Below are 22,948 nucleotides of genomic sequence, written 5' to 3' on the forward strand. Positions count from 1 at the left end.
CTTTCCCTGGGATGTTTGGTTTTAGGGGAGAGGTGGCAGTAGCTACTGCCAGTGATGACAAAGGAGGTTCTTTCCTTCCTTCCTTTTTTTTAGCTGTCTGTCATTTTGTTCTTTAGTGCCATTATTAATTTTTAATGCTCCATTTGTCTCAATGCGGCCTGTGGAGTTCTTTCAGACAGCTTAAGATTTACTTAGTTTCCAGTTGTGTCCTCCTGACCATCCCTTCATCCTGGAAAAAATGCCTACACTCTGGTTCTTCCTCCTCTAGGTCTTAAGTTTGTTATTTCTTCATGGGGTTCTATGACTGTGTGCGGAAGGGCATTTAGACACCAGAATCTGGACATTAGGATGCTTATTGCTACTGGATTATTTGACCACTCTGTATTAAAAAAAAACTTTTTTTGAATTTTTATTTCTTTGATGAGCTAGAGAGAAAGAGCTGCCCCAACAGGGTCCTAATTCCATGATTACCTCCAGCCTTGGCCAGCCCCAGATCATGGTCATATGTGTGCCTGGCCTAACCGGGAGGTCTGATTTGTATCCTAGAACCTTTCCATGTGGGTAACCTCACAGGGCTTTGCATTTCCATCAGTACACTACTGCCCAGCCCTACTCAGTATACAAAATTTTGAAGGATATTTTAAGATATGAATTCTCAGGCTAACCTGTGACCTAGTGGTTAAGGAACCCAGTTCCCACATGGCTGACCTTGTAGTTCAAATCCTGTGCCTGTAACTTAAAAAGTACACTGGGTGTGTGTGTTTTCATGCCCTAAATCCCAATATGATGGAGAAATGAAGAGAAGGGATTGTGGCCTGACTACACTCCATTTGGCGTGCTTTCTTGTCCCCCTCTTTCTGTCTGGTGAGCACATGCGCCCTCTGACAAATTTTTTTCCCTAAAGAATTATTTAATTTTTATTTATTATTATTTGGTTTGTTTGTTTGCTCAGAGACAGACAAAGAGAGACAGAAAGTGAGAAAGCAAGCCACCAGATCCTAGACTCAAACCATGGTCAGCTAGGTGGGAGTCTAGTGCTTTAACTGCCATGCCACCTACCAGCCCCTCCTCTGACAAATTTTTTAAAAAGATACTAATTTTTCAAATATTCACCACAATTCAGACAGCATTATAATAAAAAGGTCAGGTCTGTCTTTGTAACTGGTTGATTCAAATGTCTTAAAAACTTGTATAATCTGAAATCTGTAGACCAAAATTAATTTTGTATAATTATTTGTCAGTCTTAGATTATTCTAATATTATGGTTAGGGTCATAAAGTACATTAATAAATAACCAGTTTGGGTTTCGTAATGCCTTTATAGTGGTTTTAAAATCAAATAAAATTTTTGCTGGATTTATATTTAATTAATTTCTTCTGTATGTTTTACTTTTTATTTTAATCACCTACAAAAGTAGCAAAAGTTAACAGCTTCTAATTGATGTTTATAGTTGAGCTAAATGTAAGAAAGTGCATGTTGTTACAAGCTTCATGTCAGCATGGAAACTGTCTTGTTATCAGCTGCTATATACTGTATCCTCTATTTTATTAAAAAAAAAAATTCACTGTTGATTTCTATACTTTTAAACTAAAATATTCCCTCAAAATTGTAGGTTCTTCACCTATGGTAATTTTCCATTGGAGAAGCATCTGAGACAAATTGATGAAGAAGCACTGTGTAAATTTCAGAAAATTGAACCCAATACCACAGTGCCTGCACAGAAGCCCTGGGACAAGCCCGTAAGTGTCCAGTTTTTATTATTCTTGGTAACTGGATATGTATATTATTAACAGGATTTTTACTTGTTGTGGGCTGTATGGTGTATGTGTAAGAGCTTGTCAAGCCCCAAAGACGGTAATTTGTTTAAAAAAAAGTCAACTCGTTAGAAAGCAGGTCTTGGGCTTTTTTTCTACCCAGATAACCTGTAGTAGTTTAAACCATTTGGACTCCATGCCTGCTTAAAACATCACATCATTTTACAGAGAGAATTCCAGATAACATGTGGCCCGGATTCCTTTGCTGCAGATCCTGCTAAACAAACAACAGTCAGTGTTAGCTTCCTGTTACCAGAGTAAGTGTACTTTGCTGAAGTTCACACTAGCTGAAAGACAAAAGGAAATACCCAGGTTAGGTTAGGAGGTGAATTCTACACTCAGTCACAAATTAAAGTTAGGGATCAGGAGTGGAGCAGGATTTAAAAATAAGAACATACCGTCAGAAAGGTTTTTGTTTGTTTTCTTTTTTTAGCTAAGATCTGGTTGTGTCGCCATGCTGCCTCAGCCCTGTGAATAACTGGGACTACAGAAGCTGGCTATCATGTTCGGCTTTTAGGGTGGACCAGGAATCGAGCCCAGGACTCCTATGTGGTCCTAGCCTACCAAGTGGTAGTGTCTACCAGTATGCACTACCACAGCTGGACCAGAGAACTTTTTAAATAATCTCTGAATGGTTTTTTGAGGGTAAATAATTTGTAGTACTGTCTAGACAAAAAGTAATTAACTTCCTATTATATTTGATTGTCTTAGGACAGCAGTTTTGACATTCTGGGGTCACAGATACCATTGAATATGGGAAGAATACTGTGAACACTTGTTTCAGAAAAATATACCACAAACAAAACTTTGTAATTCTGAGATTTGATGGAGACCGGGTTAGACCTCATGCCCTGAAAGGGAAAGACCATCTTAGGACAGAATGTAGTCTGCCACTTAGTAGGTGCACAGCTCAAGCATTGTACTTGATTATCCTTTGTTTTTTTGCCTACTTTATAGTGTTGATTAGCAAACTATGATGTAATAAGCATTTTATATGCAGTTTAATTAATTTTATGGTTAGGGACACCGCCCCCCCAAAAAAATCCCAGTATATAAGTACCAATGTAATTATTAAAGTAAATACTGAAATGCAAGAATTTCTAGTAGAACTTCAGCTTGTCTGGAGATGAAAATGTTGATTTAGTATATTTTGAATGATTTAAAAACATTTATAAAGGAAGACAATGTTCTCTTTTGTTCTTTTCTCCCATTTACACCAATTTTTCATGGAAGTATCACTGACACCTTTGAAGCCTTCACCTTAAGTCTTTTGTCTTCACTCTTGATTTCTGGGCCCAACTCTCCCTTCTACAAAGCCCTGATTGAATCTGGACTTGGCACAGACTTCTCTCCTGATGTTGGGTAAGTTTTGTTATTCAATTTGACCAACAGTTCTCAGTTGGGGGCACTTTTACTCCTCTCTCTTCCCTTTCCCGGAGCACTAACAATATCTAGCATTTGGAGAATTATACCTGCAAAGGGTGCACTGGCGTGTGGAGGGAGGCAGATGTGTACCTTACCTTCCCATAGGGCATAGGGCACTGCCTCCCTCCACCAAAACACAGAGCTCTGGATTAGATCACGATAGCATATAAGCTGCTTATATCCCCTGAAGGGATACTTAGACAAATCAAAAATAAAAACAAAGAAACATAGCTTTTTTAGGATCTCAGATTATTGAATTGCCACCTGTTTCAAGATTGAAGTCATAAGTGTTCTTTTTAATCTTAAGTTTTTGGGGACCAGCAGTTAGCATAATGGTTATGTCGCTGGACTCCCATGTAGTCAACCGCGGTTCGAGTCCCAGATCCGGTGGCTTAAACTCATGCCAGGCACTTGTGCGTGCGTGCCCAAGATCCCAAGAGGAGAATGGAGGAGGAGGGATTGCGGCGTGGCCATCCCCACTGGGGAGTGATTTCTCTCTCTCTCTCTGTCTCTTTCTGTCTTTCTGGCGAGCACACATACCACATAGCAAAAACCTCTCCAAAAATAAAAAGAAATCTTAAGTTTTTGTAAAACTCAGTAGTTCATTTTTTAAATATATATTTTGTTAAAACTTAGAAGTTTGAATTGTATCTTTAGAAATACCACAGGGACAGAAATATACTTGTGACCAGCTGCATCTGAGAAGTGAATACCTGAGCATACTATTTTAATGGGCTTTATTAGTGGAGGACCTGCAGTTTGCAGTTCTTAGTTTTCATCTGTAAGCACAGCATATTACAGGTGAACGATACGAGTGTGTGGATTCTTGTGCCTTACCTCTGTTTTGTATTCCAGTTATAATGGGTACACCAGGGAGGCCTACTTCAGCGTTGGTCTCCAGGGGATTGCGGAGAAAGACATTCAGACTGTCAGAAACCTTGTAGACCAAACGATTGATGAAGTCGCGGAGTGAGTGGCTTGCTTTTAGGGATTTGCTTATTTTCTTCATTCGTAAATGCTTCACGGGGTGGGAAGTGAACTTTCTCCTGTGTTTATAGAATAAAACATAGATTATTTCATATTTTGTTTAAATGTTATCTCTGCTTCTGTGATCTCTAAAGCTTTTATTTCCTTTTAACATCTCAGTTTTTCATTATTCTTTAGGAAAGGATTTGAAGATGATCGAATTGAAGCTTTACTTCATAAAATCGAAATACAAATGAAGCATCAGTCTACAAGCTTTGGACTTACCCTGACATCAGTATGTGATTATTATTGTTTTTTTTGTTTTTTTGTTTTTTTGTTTTTTTTTACCCACCATGGTTTTGTTTTGCTTTACTTTAGTAACCAGTGGTTCTTGACCGCACTGACAGTATAGATTGATATTGATAGAACTTTTTACTTGAACCTTTAATAAAGGATACTATTTCAGATCAGATACAAATTTATTTTAGTTTTATACTTTTTGTCTTTTTACTAGCTTAATTGGCTTTTTGATCCTTTATGTTTTTGTGTGAAATAGATTTACACAGAATACTTTAAATGACTAGAGATTTATGATAACTTGTAAGGCAATGACAAATATTATAGTTTATAAATTGATTTAAACCTTTGCTTTTTGTTTCATTTAACTGAAAAAGGGTTAAAATAAGTCTTTCTCCCCTCCAAGCAGAGAATGATTTAATTTCATTGTGAATAATCATTTGTGTTATTTTCAAATGTAGAAATGAAGGATTTTATAATTTTTTCATGGATTTTTGCTTTAGGGTGCATGTGCTCACTAGAGAAACAAAAAAAGAAAGTGAGAAATCATCCCCGAGGGGGATGGCCACACTGCAGTCTCTTCTCCTTTATTCTCCTCTTGGGATCTTGGGCACACATGGATGGGTGCCTGGCATGAGTTTTAAGCCACTGAATCCAGAACTTGAACCATGGTCGACTACATGGGAGTCCAGTGACATACCCATTATGCCATCTGCTGGTCCTGAAACTAGAATTTTAGTAAAACATGACTTCAGTGTTAACCGAGATAATATGTTTATAGATTTCACATTCTGTTTTCCAGTACATAGCTTCTTGCTGGAATCATGATGGGGACCCTGTGGAACTCCTGAAGTTGGGAAATCAGTTGACTAAATTCAGGCAATGTCTTAAGGAAAATCCAACGTTTTTACAAGAAAAAGTAAAACAGTATTTTAAGGTAAGAAAATTGGAGAATTCTATGTACATAGTCTTAAAATGTATAACAAAAGGAACATTAGGAACATGATATATGTAAGTCAATTTCTGTTAATGAGTTGGTGATATAATTTCTTACTATCTAACTAAAAATTTAAATTCTTAACATTAATTTAATTGTTTTATGATTGAATTCTTTTGCTGCTGCTTTGCTTGTTTTCCTAGATTACTAGGCCTTTGTGCTTGGTTGTAGGTTTCCTGCTATATACTCACTAATGTCATATAACATTTTAAAAGATATTACCAGCTTGGGTAAGACTTGTCTGTTTGAAGAGTACCTCTCTGTTAACTTGTGCCATTGTTTTGGGCATGGAACATGATTGATCATTTTGCCTGAGAATTTTCTACATTGTTAAATTTTAAAGACTTTTTTTAAGTTCCTAGAGGGCATGTGCAATCACCAGAGAGGGGCAGAAGCATCCCCCAATGCTTGATCATGCCATAATCCCTTTTCCATTTCTCTATCCTGTTGTGATTTTGGGTATGTACATATTGGCTGGCATGATTTTCAAGCCATTGGGGCCAGGATTTAAACATTAGTTAGCCGTGTACGATTTGGCATGCTTAACCAGTAGGCTGTTGGACTGGCTCAGTAAGTTTTTTGGTTTTTTTTTTTTTTTGGAGAGGTTTTTGCTATAGAGTGCGTGGTGCGCTCACCAGACAGACAGAGAGAGATAGAGAGACAGAAAGCGAGAAATCATCCCCCAGGGGAGATGGTCACGCCGCAATCCCTTCTCCTCCATTCTCCTCTTCGGATCTTGGGCACGCATGCACACGCGCCCAGTGTGAGTTTAAGCCACTGGGTCCGGGGCTTTGACCGCGGGCATCTACGTGTGAGTCCAGCGACATAGCCATTACGCTAACTGCTGGTCCCGGGCTCAGTAAGCTTTAAAGTTTTTGTTGTACTCTTAATTTTTCTTCCTTTCTTTGTAGTATGACAAGTGAACTTTTGGGCACCTTGTTTTTATTGTTGTTAGAAGTTTTTGTCTTCGAGTGTGTGCACTCACCAGAGAGACAGAGACAGAGAGAGGAAAAGTAAGAAATCACTCCCCAGGGGGAATGGCCACCCTGCAGTCCCTTCTCCATTCTCCTGGAATCTTGGGCATGCATGCCCACACGCTTGGCATGAATTTCAAGTCACTGGGTCTGGTATTTGAACCACGGTCAGTCATGTGGGAGTCCAGTTATTGTAAGTGTTATGCCATCTGCTGACCTCAAATGCACACATTTTTTTTTTAATTATTGAAATGAATAAGAGAAGTACATTAAGTTACAAAATATTTATTTTTACATTTTAGATCAATATCTGTCATAATAATTTACAAAGTATTGAATGGAAACTTAATTCTAGATTTTCAGGTGTTAATAGTGTAGTGAACAGCAGGCGAAAGTTAAGTTAGAATTTCATATCTTCTATTTAGACTAGAGTCAGAGAATTATAATATTTGAATGTGTCGTTTCCTTTAATAACCATTGTATAAAGAAAATAACCGAATACTGATACATTTATGGTATCAATAGGCATAGTAGCCTTAACAGTAATAATCCCAATAGCAGTAATAGCAGCATAGATGAAAATTACCCACTTAATATCCACACATTATATGTTGGTGTATGGCTTCTGTACTTTAATCTGCAAAACAGCCTCTGAGTGGAGTTCTGTTATCATTATTCTTTAAGTGGGTAAATGGAACTATCAGAGCACAGACATTCCATCAGAGGCTGGTTCAACATGTTAATAAGCTTTAATGAAATCCTGTTTTAACTTGCCTGTTTTAATTTGCTATGGTTGTTACAGAATAATCAGCATAAGCTGACCTTATCGATGAAACCAGATGACAAGTATCATGAGAAACAAGCTCAGATGGAAACAGAAAAACTAAAGCAGAAGGTCAACTCTCTGTCCTTGGAAGATAAGCAGCAGATCTATGAGAAAGGTCAGATAATCTAGCTTTGTGCTTAGTCATTTCTTAGCCTTCACCCAGATGTCTTGAACTTTTTAGTGAGTTAATAATTGGGGCATGTGTTATATCAACCAAAAGTATGCACTAGGCACTTGCAGAGTTCCATGCTTAGTGCAGTGGGTCCAACTGCAAGAGTTAAGCATATTCTCGAAAATTGAGAGCAGTGCTGCCAGGCTTATTCATTTTACCAGTGTTACACCTTCTATTTACCAGTTGCTGTAGTACACCAATAAAATTTATGTTATGCAACCATACATAATCAATGTTATATAATCCTGTATTAATATATAGCTATATATATTAATACATGTGTGTGCATTATATATGTGTACATCATTGTGTTGATATAGTCACATATAATTAACATAGTTATATAATTATCATTTATATAATGAACAAAATGAGCCTGCTAGATTCATTTTATGGTCAGCTATGTGTTCAGAAGAGGCAGGTCTCAGTGAGGGCATAAGTGATGTGAGCCATGAAGCACTGCTAAGACTTTTGTAGGACAGGGTTGGCGAAGGCATGGAAGCTGAGCAGAGCACCCCTGTGCCAGAGGATGACGAGTGAGAATGGAGGAGAGAGCGTGTGGGGGGCAAAGACAGACCACACAGAGACCAGCCTTAGAAGGCCCTGAGTAGGAGGCTGGTGAAGGAACATACCTTCCTCCTTTATTCAATCAAGAGAGTGAGGAAGTCGTGAGCAGTGTAACAGTGGGAATACTAAGGGTAATTCTGAGGACAAAGAAGGATGAAGAGAAATTTATTGAAAGGCAGTTTGAAGCCTAAGCATGACATGAGTAACTGAGCTTAGATGAATTGTAGGAACTCCACAAATACCTGACTCAGGAGACTTGTTCAGGCTGGTGGATTTCACCATGTTAGGAAGGGGAGGTAGCAGCAGGAGCGAACGGAGGGATCAGATTAATTCTTAAGCAAGGGTAGTATAGGTCTGGGAGGAAACGTTTGCAAGACACAAATGTGATAATGTGTTATAAAGTAAAACGTGTTCAGAATACGTTAAAACATTAGCAATTTAATAACAAGAAAACATGGGGCCAACAAGTGGTGTGGTAGTTGTGACGGACTGCAGTTCGAGTCCCAGACCTGGCGATTTGCTTTCTCACTTTTCCTTTTTCTCTGTGTTTCTTTCTGGTAAAATTAAAAAATAATAATAGCAAATAAAAATAAACAATTCTTTTTATCTTTGGAGAGGTTTTTGCTATAGGGCACATGCGCTCACAGAAAGACAGAGACAGAGAGATAGAAAGCGAGAAATCACCTCCCAGGGGAGACGGCCATGCCATAGTACCTTCTCCTCCACTCTCCTCTCAGGATCTTGGGCATGCACACACACGTGCCTGGCATGAGTTTAAGTCACCAGGTCCGGGACTCGAACCATGGCTGGCTACATGGGAGTTCAGCGACATAGCCATTATGCTAACTGCTGGTCCCAATAAACAATTCTTTTAAAAAAGTAATAATGAGAAAACAACTCATTTAAAAAATGAGCAAAAGAATTTGGCAGATAATTCATCTAAGAAGATGCACAAAAGGTAAATGAATGCATAAATTTATTATTCATATGGAAAATAATTTCTTTATATTCTCAAGGAAATGTATTTTTAGAAAAATGCAAATTAAAACCACAGTGATACACCATTATACACAATTTAGTAGCTAAAATGTTTTTTTTATCCATATATATTGCTAATAACAAATGTTATCAGTCATGTAAGGCAGGTAGAACTCTCATACACTGATGGAAAAACAAAATGGTATAGTCACCTAGGAAAGCACTTTAATAAGTCTTATAGATATGTACTTCGGGGTCAACAGGTAGTGTACTGGTTAAGGAGTTAAACTCCCATATGGTTGACTGTAGTTCGAACACTGGACTTGTAAGCTTAAAGATCACTCCAGTCATGTGTGTGCCCAAAATCCCTAGAGGAGAAAGGATTGTGGCATGACCATCCCTCTCCTTTTCCCCCCAGGGGGGTGTTTCTCACCTTTCTTCTTTTTCTCTGGTGAGCACACATGCCTTGTGGAAAAAAACAAAACAAACCAAGAACACGGTATGGACTTCAATGCAAGGAATCTCTGCATTAAAGTACAGTCAGTAGAGAAGACACTGTGGTGAAAAGTGAATGGGAAATTATTTAATTATTAAGAACTTCTACTTCTCGGATTTATTGGCAGCAGTGTGTAACGTGTTAAGCACTGACAGGACAAAGTCCCTACCACTGGAGAGCTTGTGATTTGGTGAAAGGAAAGAGAAAAATGCCATGCACTATTTATGCTATCTGTGCATGCATTTAAAGGAGGAACAGAGACAGGGGTGTCAGTGTTTTAGGAGAGGTGAGCCTTAGTGTTGTTGGTAAGACTAAATAAGTGAAGGGAAAAAAGGGAGCCTTTTCATGTCAAAGGCATGAAATTATGGAGCAAGCTTTGGAAATGGCAGGTACCTTATCAACAATGGTACTAATGTAGTCCCAGCACCTGGCATGAGATATATATATTTGTTAGTATACTTGATGGAGAGTAATAACAGAGAAGATAAATTGCATAAGATTTTTATATTGTAGTTCTGAGTATTCATTTTCCTTTTTATTTTTTAGGTCTAGAGTTACGGTCTCAACAAAGTAAACCTCACGATGCCTCTTGTCTACCTGCATTGAAGGTCTCGGACATTGAGCCCACTATACCTCATACGGAGTTGGCTGTGGCCTTGGCAGGTGAGTGTGGACATCCACGTTTATGGGTGCCCAGACCCCTTGATTAAATTGAAAATCCCCTCAGGCCTCCATGTGCTGGTGGTTAAGGTGGCTGGATCCCACATGGCTGACTGCAATAAGGCCTGGTGACTCAATCCATCCTTCCTGCCAGAGTTAAAACTAGACTTTGTAGGGTAGTGGATGGGAGCATGGCAAAAGTTACATCAGAAGCATATGTCTACATGTGAACTGCTTAGGGGAATGAGGACAGAGCAGCAGGTTGAGAAATGCATTGTGTGCATGTGTTTATGCAGAGTCCTAAAAGGAGGGAGAAATAGAGGAGAAGGCATTGTGGGGTGACCATTTTCCATTCTGAGGTGCTTTCTTATTCCACTCTCTCTGAGTCTTCCTCGATTGAGAGCACATGCCCTCTTTTTATTAAAATAAATAACAAAGATCCATCTCCACAAGAGAAGTTGAGTCACATTTTACACATTCTTCATAAAACACTTGACCATCTATATTAATTTCTAGTCTTGATCTTTCCTTGTAAATTATTTTTTTGTTTGTTTGTTTTTGTTTTATTTTGTTTTGAGAGGTTTTGCCTTAGGGCTTGTGTGCTCTCGGGGGGAAGAGAGAGAGAGAGAGAGACAGAGAAAGTGAGCAGGGGGATGGCCATGCCATAATCCCTTCTCTGTTTCCCTGAGATCTTGGACACATATGCACACATGCCTGTGTGATTTCAAGTCACTTGTCTGGGACTTGAACCATGGTTTGCCATTTGGGAGTCCAGCGATGTAACCACTATGCCATCTGCTGGCCCTTCCTTGTATATCATTTCAACATTCCATGACAGTAGGTATCTGTGTATATTTTCCAGTGAGTGGAGCTGATATGGCTCTGTAATGTGCTCATTCTAGACTCAGGATTTGGGTTGTGCTGTGTTACATTAAATGCAACTTTGAAAGCATGTAGTCATCCTCTGAACTTTGCCCAAACCAGCTTTTAACTGAGCTGTTCTCTAGAGCAGAGGAAAGTAGCTGTTCTCTAGAAGAGTAAAGAATGCCTTAGTAGTTAGGAGTTGACAGTTACAGGGGCATGAAAGTGGTGGCGGGCTCTGTTACTTTCCTATCTTATCCCATTGTTTGCCTCTGTGGTTTGTTACAGTTTTAAGTTTTCAAAGGTGTCCAATTTCACTTTGGTCCCTGGTTGGTAGCGCAGACACAAGTCTCTAGAGCCACTTTACCCTGGAAGCTGTGACTTTGAGCTCACGGGTGGACATGGCTGGGTTTTGTTGGTCTGCACCATCAACAGGCTGTGACACTGAAGATGAGCAGCACTTGTCTGTGAAGCCTCTCCAATCTGCCTTATTTTCCACAGTGCTCACACTGATAGTCACATCTGAATAGTTAGTGTTCAGACCTGTTTGTGTATGTGTGAATTCTTTCCTTCTAGTAATCGAGACTAACATCCCCATCCTTTAATCCCTCACAGTTTTATCAGTGAATTTCATCAAGTGTTCACTGAAAGAATTAGTGGAGATGAAATCAATCATCGGTCAGTCTTTAGTCATTCCCCTGGCAGAGGCCCAGTGCTAGGTTGGGCTATACAAAATACAACCTCCAGTCCCTCCCTCGACGGACTTGGGGAAACCCCTGAATCCTCTAGTCCCGGGAGACTGAGGGCCATACAGGCTGTCCTGTCAGGGACTGCACAGTGGGCATCCGGGAGCCTTCTGGAGACGGCAGTAAACGCAGGACCTGCTGGGAAGGCAAGTAGCTGCTAGGACTGGAGGAATCGTGAGTTCTGATGTGTGGGTCAAGCTAGTCAGAGTCCACCCCGACTCAAGGGAGGGTTTGAGGAATGGTAAGTGAGGGCGGAGGTGGATAGGCCCCGCTGGAATGCCAACTTAGTTAATAAGAACAGAAGAACGTGACAGTTCTTCCATTCTAGTTCTTCGGGAAATTACTGTCGAAGCAAGGTTCAGTTTTTTATCATAATGAAAATAGGAAATCTATATAAACTATAGCAACTGAATAGTGCAGGTTGACCATTCCTAATCTGGAAATTAAAAATGCCCCCAAATCTGAAATTTTAGGCAGCACAGACATGATGTCACAAGCAGAAAATTCCACACCCGACTTGATGTGACAGGTCACAGTCAGAACACAGGCACACAGCACACGGTTTACTCAGTGCCTCCTTCAGCTGCCCAGAGCCCCAGGTCGGCCCGCTCACAAAGGGTGATGAATGGCCTGTGTGGAATGGGGTGCACCAGCAGCCGGTGTGTGGTTGATGCTTCATTGCTTGCATCCCTCCCTGTGTTATTTTGCTTGCTCTCTGTGGTGTGAAGATACTGTTGAAAATGTCAAAAAAGGCCTGTAGATAACACATGGGTGGGTAAGTGAGAAGAAAAAGAGCTTCTGTGTTTATCATGTCAATATATAAAATCAAAGAGACTTCTAAGAAAAAAGCCACTGTTAATGAGGCAGAAGACTGGAGGAATCTTAGAGGTTTTTGCCATAGGGCACGTGCGCCCATCAGACAGAGACAGTGAGAGGGAAAGGAAGAAATCACCACCCCAGGGGGATGGCCATGCTGCAATCTCTTCTCCTCCATTTTCCTTCTGAGATCTTGGGCTTACACACACACACACACATGCCAGTTGGGATTTTCAAGCCAGTGGGTCCAGGAAGTGAATTGTTGGCCATGCGGGAATCCAGTGATGTAACCACTACACCATCTGCTGGCTCCTGGAGGGATCGTTTAAAACAGCCCCCAGCAGAACGCCTCTTCAGCTCCGAGAGGACCTGCTCCTGGTCCCTGTACTCTTGTAATGTTTCCTCTCACCTAAAGAAACAAATGTGGGGACCAGCAGATGGTGTAATGGCTATGTCATTGGACTCCCATGTAGTCGGCTGTGGTTTGAGTCCCGGACCCAGTGGCTGAAACTCACGCTGGGCACATGTGTGTCCGTGCCCAAGATCCCAAGAGGAGAATGGAGGAAAAGGGATTGCAGCGTGGTCATCCTCCCCCCAGGGGGTGATTTCTTGCTTTCTGTCTCACTCTTAATGAAACACAGCATCGTAGGTGGAGACTGAAAGCCTACTATTGTTTAACAGCTGATACAAGTATTCTGGTGAAGCTACTGTGAGCTCAATTACCCCAAATACATTATTTCTTTCATGATCTTAATAGCATGTCATATTTTATACTATTAAGTACTTATGTGTATATTAGTATAATACAATCATTGGTTATCGATAGCATATAAATTCAGTTTGTAATATTGAGAAAGCCAAACAACCACAGATTGTCCACATCAGGGATAAGATAGTGACACCTTTGCTTTTTTAGAGAGAGACATTTTTGCTATAAGGCATGCGTGCTCTCAAGAGAGACAGAGAGGGGACCAGCAGTTAGTGTAATGGCTGTGTCGCTGGACTCCCATGTAGTCGACTGCAGTTTGAGTCCCGGACCTGGTGGCTTAAACTCATGCCGGGTGCATGTACGTGTGTGCCCAAGATCCTGAGAGGAGAATGGAGAAGAAGGGATTGTGGCGTGGCCATCCCTCCTGGGGGTGATTTATCCTCCCGGTCTGACTGGGAAGCGCACCAGCCCTATAGATAAAACTGCCCCAAAAAAAAAAAAAAAAAGAGAGAGAGAGACAGAGAGAAACAGAAAGCAAGAAATTACCTTCCAGGGGGAATGGTCACAGCACAATCCCTTCTCCTTTCTCTTGAGATTTTGGGCACAAACATACACCTGCCCAGTATGAGTTTTAAGGCACCGGGTCCAGGACTCAAATTACAGTCAACTACATAGGAGTCCAGTGATGTAACCATTATGCCATCTGCTGGTTCTAACACCTTTGCTTTTTTATGGTTTGATGTACACATATATTGTTTCATGCACTCAATTATTCCAAATATTATATAAAATTACCTTTAGGCCATGTGTATGTGAAATAGTATATATGCTATATGAAACAAATAAATTTTGTGTTTAGCCTTGGGTTCCATCCCATAATAACTCACTTTATACATGTAAATATTTCAAAATCTGAAATCCTAAATATTTTTGATTCTAAATATTTTGGATAAAGGGATACTCAACCTGTATTTTTTGTTGTTTATGTTGTTAATGTGTTTTAGACCTCCATCCTTGAAAAGCAATAATAGCATTATTTCTTAAATTTTAAAAGTGATGCAGATTTTATTGGAAATAATGATAAGATGAAATCATTTTTTATCTTTCCAGCTGGAGAAACCCCTGTTCAGTACTGTGCCCAGCCCACCAATGGCATGGTGTACTTCCGAGCCTTTTCTAGCTTGAACACGCTTCCTGAGGAGCTGCGGCCCTACGTGCCACTCTTCTGCAGCGTCCTGACCAAGTAAGAGTCTCCTATGTGGACACACATGTGCCTAATTTAACACATCCTGTGTATTCCACTGACATATTTTGTATGTGTATCTATGTTGTTTTCATCTTTTAGTGACTCACTGTATGTTTCAAAGCTCACAGTATTGTTACAGTGTGTGCAGTGTATTTGTTGTCTTGAAAAATTTTATTTTCTTAGTCTTTCATATTATTTCATTAAGATATTTCTGAATCTAGAGTATAAGGCAATGCTTATAGATGTGTGTATCTCAATGATCAAAGTCTACTAAGATTTTGGAAAAGAAATGATGGTGTTTCAATTAGAAACTGTAATTAATTCAGTGTAAAATATAGGCCAGGTGTTGCCTTGAGCAAGGTCCTCCTTCCTTAGTTGGCGTCTCTCCTGGGCTAACTTTGCAGCTGCTGTCGTCCCCTGTAAATCAGCGTTTAGGAATAGATGTAGAAACACAAGCCTGAGAGGACACACGGCTGCTGCGTGTTCCTATTCCTCAGCTCTATCTTCGGGACTGGACATGGCAGGGGGAGCAGTACACAGCTGTAGGCTTCCTTTCCTGTGCCAGAAAATAGAGGGAAATGGAACCATTGCAGTAGACTGGTTAGGGTTAGATGCCAGATCTAATGTGCAGTCATAGTCTTGATTTATGGAGATAAAGATGTCGCATATTTCAGAATATGAGGAGCTGAGCATCAGATCATATGGAAGATGTCTTTGACCTTTTGGAAGTTACCTGCCCAAATACAACTCCCACTTCTTGTCCTTGTGCAGCTGTTTGCAGAACATCTCATAGTTGTCCCCTAGGCTTAAATTATTTCATGCACTGGGAACATCGGTGAGAATGGTTCTTCCAGAAACATGATGAAATCACTTCTGCTTTTCTTAAAAGCTCAAAGAGGCTCATTCTTCAGATTTTCCCCCACAAGACTGCCAGATAGTTGAACAAACAAAAACATTTAAAAACTCGGGATCAGAAAGCATATTTTAGAATTTTATTTTTAGTGCTAGACATTGGCTGCCTAAGTGTCTAGAGACCCAGACAGTGCAAGTAGATTTCTCACATAAGAGAAGCTGGTTTCCATTTTGGGGAAAGAATATGAGAACAGCCTATAGAACGTTAATGTAAAATGTATTCATTCTTTATAACTTGAAGTGCAGAAAGAGATTTTTTAGTAAAGTAGTTATTGAATTTAGCCAATTCGCAATTCAGGAATCCACGGTTTCAAAAATGATGCGGTAAAGTTTGCCTTGGTAATTAAACATTTCTTTGTGTGTCAGGCTAGGCTGTGGCATTCTGAACTACAGAGAACAAGCTCAGCAAATAGAGCTCAAAACAGGAGGCATGACCGTTTCTCCTCATGTGCTCCCCGACGATTCCCATCTGGACACATACGAACAGGTAGCCTTTTAGTTCTAGATCACAGTGGTGGTTGACGTTTGTATCTCCAGTTTCTTTCTTTTTTTTTTGCTTTTAAATTATGCCATAATTAATTTTTTCTTTTGTATTTGTTTTTCTTATGATTTAGGGTGTGCTTTTTTCATCTCTCTGCCTAGATCGAAACCTACCAGACATGATGCATCTATGGAGTGAAATATTTAACAAGTAACTTTATTTGCAAAAGATATTAATTCTTGGGGTACATTAGAAATCTAAATCTGAGATGTCCTGAAAGTAGAATATTTGACTCATTCATTGGTTGATTTCCTAGACTATTTTTATTTATAATTCCTATAGACTTGTGAAATGTGTGAGAATGTTGAGAAAGTCTGAAAACTTGTACTTAGTAAATTTTCCATGACATCAGAACCGGGGTATGGATGAGTCTCTAGGAATGTATTATGATTGTCTTTTTCCATAGCCCATGTTTTGAAGAAGAGGAGCACTTCAAAGTATTAGTTAAGATGACTGCTCAGGAGCTCTCCAATGGGATTCCAGACTCTGGGCATCTCTATGCATCCATCCGGGCAAGCAGGACCCTCACGCCTGCGGGGGACTTGCAGGAGACTTTCAGCGGGATGGACCAGGTGGGATGCTGAGGAGGGACATCTGTGATTGTGGTTTAGCTGTGTCTTCCAGAGTTACTAGTGTTTTCTGGTAATAAGTTACTTCCATCTTGGAAAAGCTAACTTTCTAATTAACCATATTTCATGGGGCAAAATTTTTTTTTTTTTTTTAACTCTCTTTCCTCTGCGTAGCACCCCTACCCTAGCCCCACAGATCCACAAAGTGAGCAGTCACATATATGCAAGCACAGAAATGGGCCACATCCCCTGATCAAGCAGGAATCTGCTATTAAGGCTGTTTGGTTTTTATGCTGTCTGATGTCTTGCTGTCTTTGTCTCTCTGTGTTTTTTTTTTTCGTTTGCTCTAGGTGAGGTTGATGAAGAGAATTGCAGAGATGACAGACATCAGACCAGTCTTGAGAAAGTTCCCCCGTATTAAGAAACATTTATTAAACTGCGATAACATGAGGTGAGTTTGTGATTTGTTTCTAAATGAAGATCTTACGGTTCATTCCATTTCATCAGGTGTAGTTTTTAGGTATTTTTCACTTGAAGTTATAATTATGTAAGTTTATGTTCAAAGCAAGCAAAGCTAATCCTAGAACTACAAAGTAGATCAGGGCAAGTTTAAAGTTACATTGTTTTCACAAGTAAATGTTTCATAAATGTGGAATCAGTGAGACCCAGTAAAGGTTAACTTGCTCTAGGTCAGAATAGACGTGTAGTTTCTGATAAAATAAAATGTGGTGATTTGAGGACAACGTTTATCAAGATAAATTAAGTTGATCTTCCTGTCAGTGACACTAATTTAGTGTCATGTCGCTTAACAGGAAAATGTTTGGTGTAATTACTTTTTCTCCAAAAATAGTCCTGAGGACCTCAGTGTGATTTCTGGGACCGGCAGGTGGTATAATGGTTATGTTGCTGGGCTCCCACGTAGTCGACTGCAGTTCAAGTCCTGGACCCAGCAACTGACCCCAGTCAGTTCTTAGGAATCACAGGCAGACTTCCAGGAGTCCACAGGGCAGGAGGCAGAGTACCCAGCGCCGAGGCTTTGTGTCAGGCAGTGCTGGCCGCCTTCTGGCCTGGTACTCATGCTCACATCCAGGCAGTGCTGGGCACCTTATCCTCTTCTGGCTTTTGCTTCCTTTTCCATACAACCCTGTTTTGCTGGTTTATTTTAAGGAATAAAATAAACACAAGCAAAGCAGTTGGCATAGAATCTGGAATATGCGTAGTATTAATTTAATGGTACCTATTATTCATTTAACTAAAGTAGATATAGGATTTAAGGCCAAAAGGAAAAAAATATATATATACCCTGTCAGTATACTGAAGAGTTCAAGTAAATTTTATATGATAGTAGTAGTTGGGATTTCATAGAATTTGGAAGAGTTATATAAAAATGTTTTTGGAAAGCATGATAATTTCTTGGCACCTTGTAATTTTGTATTAGCAACCAGTTCCTTATTTACAAATTGTTGATTTCTCTTCTGGATAGTAATTTTTAAACTTCTCAGTCTTCTGAAACTGAGTCTGAGGGCATTGTTGGTACGGCTTAATATTCTGTCTGCCCTTCAGAAGAACACAGAATTTAGAGTTAGAATGCTTTGATAGCTGTGTATTAGTATAACACACAGAGAGATGTGAAAGTCTTGATTATCTGAAAGCACAGTGGTTCTCCACTCTATAAAAGTGTGATTTCTGGGACCAGCAGATGGTATAATGGTTATGTTGCTGGACTCCCACGTGTCGACTGCAGTTCAAGTCCTCGACTCAGCAACTTAAAACTCACACTGGGCCCATGTGCATACATATCTGAAATCCCCAGAAGAGAATGGAGAAGGGATTGTGGCATGGCCATCCCCATCCCAGGGGTGATATCTTGCTTTCTCTCTCTCTGTCTCTCTGGCATATATGCCCTATATATAGCAAAAATCTCTCTAAAAAAAAGAAGTGTGATTTTTTTTTTTTTTAACATCTGGCTACTGCTATTCTTCATCATTAGAATATTTTTCTTATAAAAATATTCATAAAACAGTATGTTCTTGGTTTTGTGTTATTTATACAAAATGTGATAAGTAAAAAAGTGTTTTTTTTTTTTTAAATAATGGTTTTATGTATATGCAACTTTTAAAACAGGTGTTCTGTGAATGCCACACCCCAGCAGATGTCTCAGACAGAAAAGGCGGTGGAAAACTTCATTAGAAATGTTGGTCGAAGTAAAAAGGAGCGGAGACCTGTCCGCCCACATGTGGTTGAGGTAACTCACCGATCACTTATTTGGTGGTGGTTGAGCACTTGGCAGGTATCAAGAGTAGTTCTCATTTTTCACGTGTGTTAAATCTTTTAGTTCTCAAAACCATCTAATGTATACACATTAATATCCGCCACTGCATAGATGAAGGAACCGAAGGACCAGCAGTCTAGGCAGCTTCACAGCATTGGCCTAGCTGAGAAGTGGGTTCAAACCTTGCAGAGAGATTGACTTTAGTTCCTATGCTCGCCTGTTGTTATTTATGCCTTGTCATGAATAATCTCCTAAAAGGGAAAAACAAATTTTGGTTTAGGATAAAGTAATTTGTAACAACAGCCAAATTCAGTGGTTTGAAGAAGTCTGTCTGTCTTACGTTTGTGAGGCTTTGGCCATTTTTGCCAGATGGCAAAAATCCTTTTTATGATGACTCATTAATTTCTGCGTTTTTCTCTAGAGCAGCTGTATCAATTATTAATCATCAAGGTTGATTAGTTTATGAAGTTAGGTGCAATTCCCTGGTGTCAGTGGAGAAGCCTTAACTTCTCACTGGAGAAGGCTGATAGTGTAGGTTTGGCAGAGGAGTGCTTTCCTGTGTCTTCTGCAGTGATGTTGACACATCCTGACTCCCTGGGGCTTGGTCTCTGTCTCCCACCTGTCTCGGGACTCCTCCCCTGTGAGCAGAGACCATGCGGAAGTACCTGCTGCTGCTTTGTCAACTCATTCACGTAGCTCTTATTCTGGATGCAGTATTTGAACTAGAAAATGCAAAAGGAGAAAAGCTGTTAGATACTTTTCTTTGATTATCTGAACATCTATTAAAAATGTTTCTCTTTAAAATGTTTAACAATAAATTTTGTTATTTAGAATACTTAAATAAATCTGCCCTAACACTTGTTATCAGCTCTAAGAATTTTATAAAATCTTTATCATGTTAAGATTTTTTTCATTTTTCTTGGAAACCTTTTATTTTCAGAAACCTGTACAAAGTGGCTCTGGTGGAAATGCACACATTAATGGTTCCCCGATCATAAGAAAGCTGATCACTGTAAGTTACCACATTTCACCGGCTGTTGCCAGTGTCTGACAGTTCTCGGATTCCCAATGTTCCTCTGACCCAGCCGTCCCTGGACTCATCGTGTCCTTAAGATTTCAATTCAGTCACTTTATTTATTTATTTATTTTTTAGATTTTGCATGCGCGCACTGGAGAGAGACAGAGGGAGAGAGGGAAAGTGAGAAACTACCCCCCTGGGTGGATGCTATGCAGTCCCTTCTCCATTCTCTCAGGATTCGGAGCACCCACGCACACATGCGCTGCATGTTTTTCAAGCCACTAGGCCCAGAACTTAAACCACAGAGTCAGCCATGTGGGATCGAGCTGCCTTACCACCACACTATCACTTGGTTCCAGTCACATGTTGTTGACACTCCCCTTGAGCCTAGTCTCACAGAGTGATGGTCCTTTTCTTGGGTGGATCTTCCTATGCTTAGGAAGCATTTGCTACCCCCGTGTTCTCACTGCCTGGCAGCTTACCTTTATCTAATGCAGCTGATAGTGCTGTTGTCAGTTCCCCTCCAGGTCCATACCACAATCCATCCCTTCCTACTTCACTGAGCTCTGGTAATAACGGCCTTTGGTTGAGCTCTTGTGGAGTAGAACAGTTTAATATGTATCTGGAGCGTTGTCTATGATGTATATGATGCAGAATGAAATGTTTTTAATTAAACAGTAATTATATCTTACAGTATTGCATCAAGATTTGGATATTTTGTGTTGATTTTAAAGTAAGAAATTGTGTAGGATGACCTAACTGGGATGCTTTAGTGCCCCAGCCAGTGACTCACAAGAAATGAAAACACTGCGACAGTATCCGGAGGTCTTGGTGCCTGTGGGCTGCCACCTGGGTGCAGCCTAGTCTGACCCGCACCTCTGTCCTGCAGGACCCCACCTTCACACCTTGCCAGATGAAGACACACTTCCTGCTACCTTTCCCAGTCAACTATGTTGGCGAGTGTGTTAGAACTGTGCCCTACACAGATCCAGATCATGCCAGGTAGGAGGTAGGGCGGGAAATAGTGACCTCTCTGGTCTGCACCTCAATTACAATGTTTGTAAACATTGATACTTCTCCATCAGTCCTGTAACCACCAGAGAAACCTGGGGATCCGAGCACAAACTCTTTCTTTTTTTTTTTGGAGAGGTTTTGTTTTGTTTTGCTATAGGGCGTGTGCGTTCGCCAGAAAGACAGAGAGATAGAAAGCGAGAAATCAACCCCCAAGGAGGGGGTGGCCATGCCGCAATCTTTTCTCCTTCATTCTCCTCTCGGGATCTTGGCACGCACGCACACGTGCCCAGAGTGAGTTTAAGCCACTGGGTCCTGGACTCAAACCACGGTCAGCTACATGGGAGTCCAGCAACATAGCCATTACGCTAACTGCTGGACCCCAAGCACAAACTCTTTCAATATGAACAATTAACTCTACAGGTGAAAATCTCTTAAATTAAGCCTGGAGACTTTCTGACCTCACAGAATGACAGCAAAGGCATATAAAGGCATGAGGTCATAGGAATATAGAATGGGGAGAAATGGTATGCAGTGCCTAAGAGTCACAGGAAAGTTTTGAAAACTGAAAAGTAAAAAGGGGGTTGGGGGTAATAGAGTACCTGGCTCACGGAACTTGCAAGGGTGAAGGCAGCAAGAAAGCCAGGCTTTTCTGTGGAACCCTGGAGATCACAGCAATTCAGACCTGTGCTTCTCTTAACGCACGGTGTATGGGTGGGTCGGAAATGAGAGGGTCAATCCAAAGCTTGTAAGAAGTAGACTCCCAGAAATCCCCCAAGTCTGAAGCATAGAGAGACCTTGAGATCAACAGCTAGAGCTGAGATTCGGAATCCCTTGTGCTACTGAAAATAACGCAGCGTGCATGGTGAGCCCTCCAGGCCCCCTCCTCTGAACTGTGGCCAATGCTTGTCCATTCCTCTGTGGGGAAACTGGCTGGACCCAGAAAAAAGACCTGGGGAGTGGGTTGCAGATCTTTTTTTCCCTTTTTTCTGGTATATCTTAATTTTTCAACAGTTCATATGCATTTTTTATATAATGTAAAAGTAATACAGAGCTGGCCTCGTAGCGCAGTGGTTAAGCCCCATGCATTAAGTAGTCAGATCCCATCTGGCCAATCACAGTTTAAATCCTGACCCCTGTGCAAACACACTGGCAGTGTGCACATGTATGCCTAAAATCCTGACAGGATGGAGAAATGGAGGAAGGAGGATCGCAGCTTGATGGTGCCCTATCGGGGGGCCATCCTCTCCTTAGCAGGTGCATATACCCTCTGACAAATAAATAAGAGAAATTTCTTAAGGAAGATAACTCAGTGATGGACTGACTCCAGTTTCTGTTGGTGAGTGTAAGGCTCATCTGAAGTCTGCTGCTTTCTGCTGGTCCCAGCTGATGGCCAGTACTCCTCAACCGCCCTTCAACTACATGACTTTGGACATGCTTCCATTCAGTTGACCCACGTCATCTTCTGTTTTAGAAAGATTCTTGGTGGTGGTGGGGATCTGAGGTGAGCCTCACCATAGTGTAATGAACAAACCTGTCTTTGCTGTGGACGGTCATTGGTTATTGACCTGCAGCTTTGAGGTATGGCTTTGTTCTGTCTTTTGCCTTAGGAAAATACTCTCTAGAATGATCTTTTCCAGAGGATCAGTGTCACCTTTCATAGTGGAAGTCAGCAGGGAGCTAGGCATTGATAATGAGAGTGTGCTGTATCAGACTGGATGTTTTCTTAGGGAGGGATACCTACCGAAATTTCCATCTGAGAGAGTTACTTAGTTTCCTTCCTTTTTACCATACTGTGATGTGGGACATTTAAGTAAATGATCTTTCACACATTTGCTTTCACAGTAAAAATTAGTGACCTCTTTTTAATCAGATATTTTTAAAAAGGCCTCCTGTGTATTGTAATAAGTCAAGCAACGTGTGGAGCTAGAATTGTCGGTAGTTGTGTGTCCCTTCTTAACCACCTCTCCTGTATTCTAAGGATACTGTTTGAGAATTATTCTTTCTCACTCTTTTAGTTTTTATCCATTAAAAAATAATAATAATGGGACCATAATATATATATATATATATAT

The 22,948-nt window shown here is 40.5% G+C and overlaps 1 protein-coding gene across 1 annotated transcript in view; it reads left to right on the forward strand.

The window, feature by feature from the left end:
• The window catches only part of PITRM1 (pitrilysin metallopeptidase 1), a 42,200-nt gene that overhangs the window by 14,986 nt on the left and 4,266 nt on the right, over positions 1-22,948 (forward strand). Inside the window, exons 8-23 of the mRNA XM_006141331.3 lie at positions 1,613-1,739; positions 1,983-2,071; positions 3,048-3,176; positions 4,095-4,208; positions 4,404-4,500; positions 5,305-5,439; positions 7,276-7,414; positions 10,059-10,175; positions 14,415-14,547; positions 15,829-15,949; positions 16,077-16,153; positions 16,410-16,575; positions 16,923-17,023; positions 18,697-18,817; positions 19,785-19,856; positions 20,752-20,864. Coding sequence (XP_006141393.1) covers positions 1,613-1,739; positions 1,983-2,071; positions 3,048-3,176; positions 4,095-4,208; positions 4,404-4,500; positions 5,305-5,439; positions 7,276-7,414; positions 10,059-10,175; positions 14,415-14,547; positions 15,829-15,949; positions 16,077-16,153; positions 16,410-16,575; positions 16,923-17,023; positions 18,697-18,817; positions 19,785-19,856; positions 20,752-20,864 — 1,851 coding nt within the window. The remainder of the gene's footprint in view (positions 1-1,612; positions 1,740-1,982; positions 2,072-3,047; positions 3,177-4,094; positions 4,209-4,403; positions 4,501-5,304; positions 5,440-7,275; positions 7,415-10,058; positions 10,176-14,414; positions 14,548-15,828; positions 15,950-16,076; positions 16,154-16,409; positions 16,576-16,922; positions 17,024-18,696; positions 18,818-19,784; positions 19,857-20,751; positions 20,865-22,948) is intronic.

Source organism: Tupaia chinensis, unplaced genomic scaffold, assembly GCF_000334495.1.
Source record: "Tupaia chinensis unplaced genomic scaffold, TupChi_1.0 Scaffold000052_1, whole genome shotgun sequence".
Classification (NCBI taxonomy): domain Eukaryota; kingdom Metazoa; phylum Chordata; class Mammalia; order Scandentia; family Tupaiidae; genus Tupaia; species Tupaia belangeri.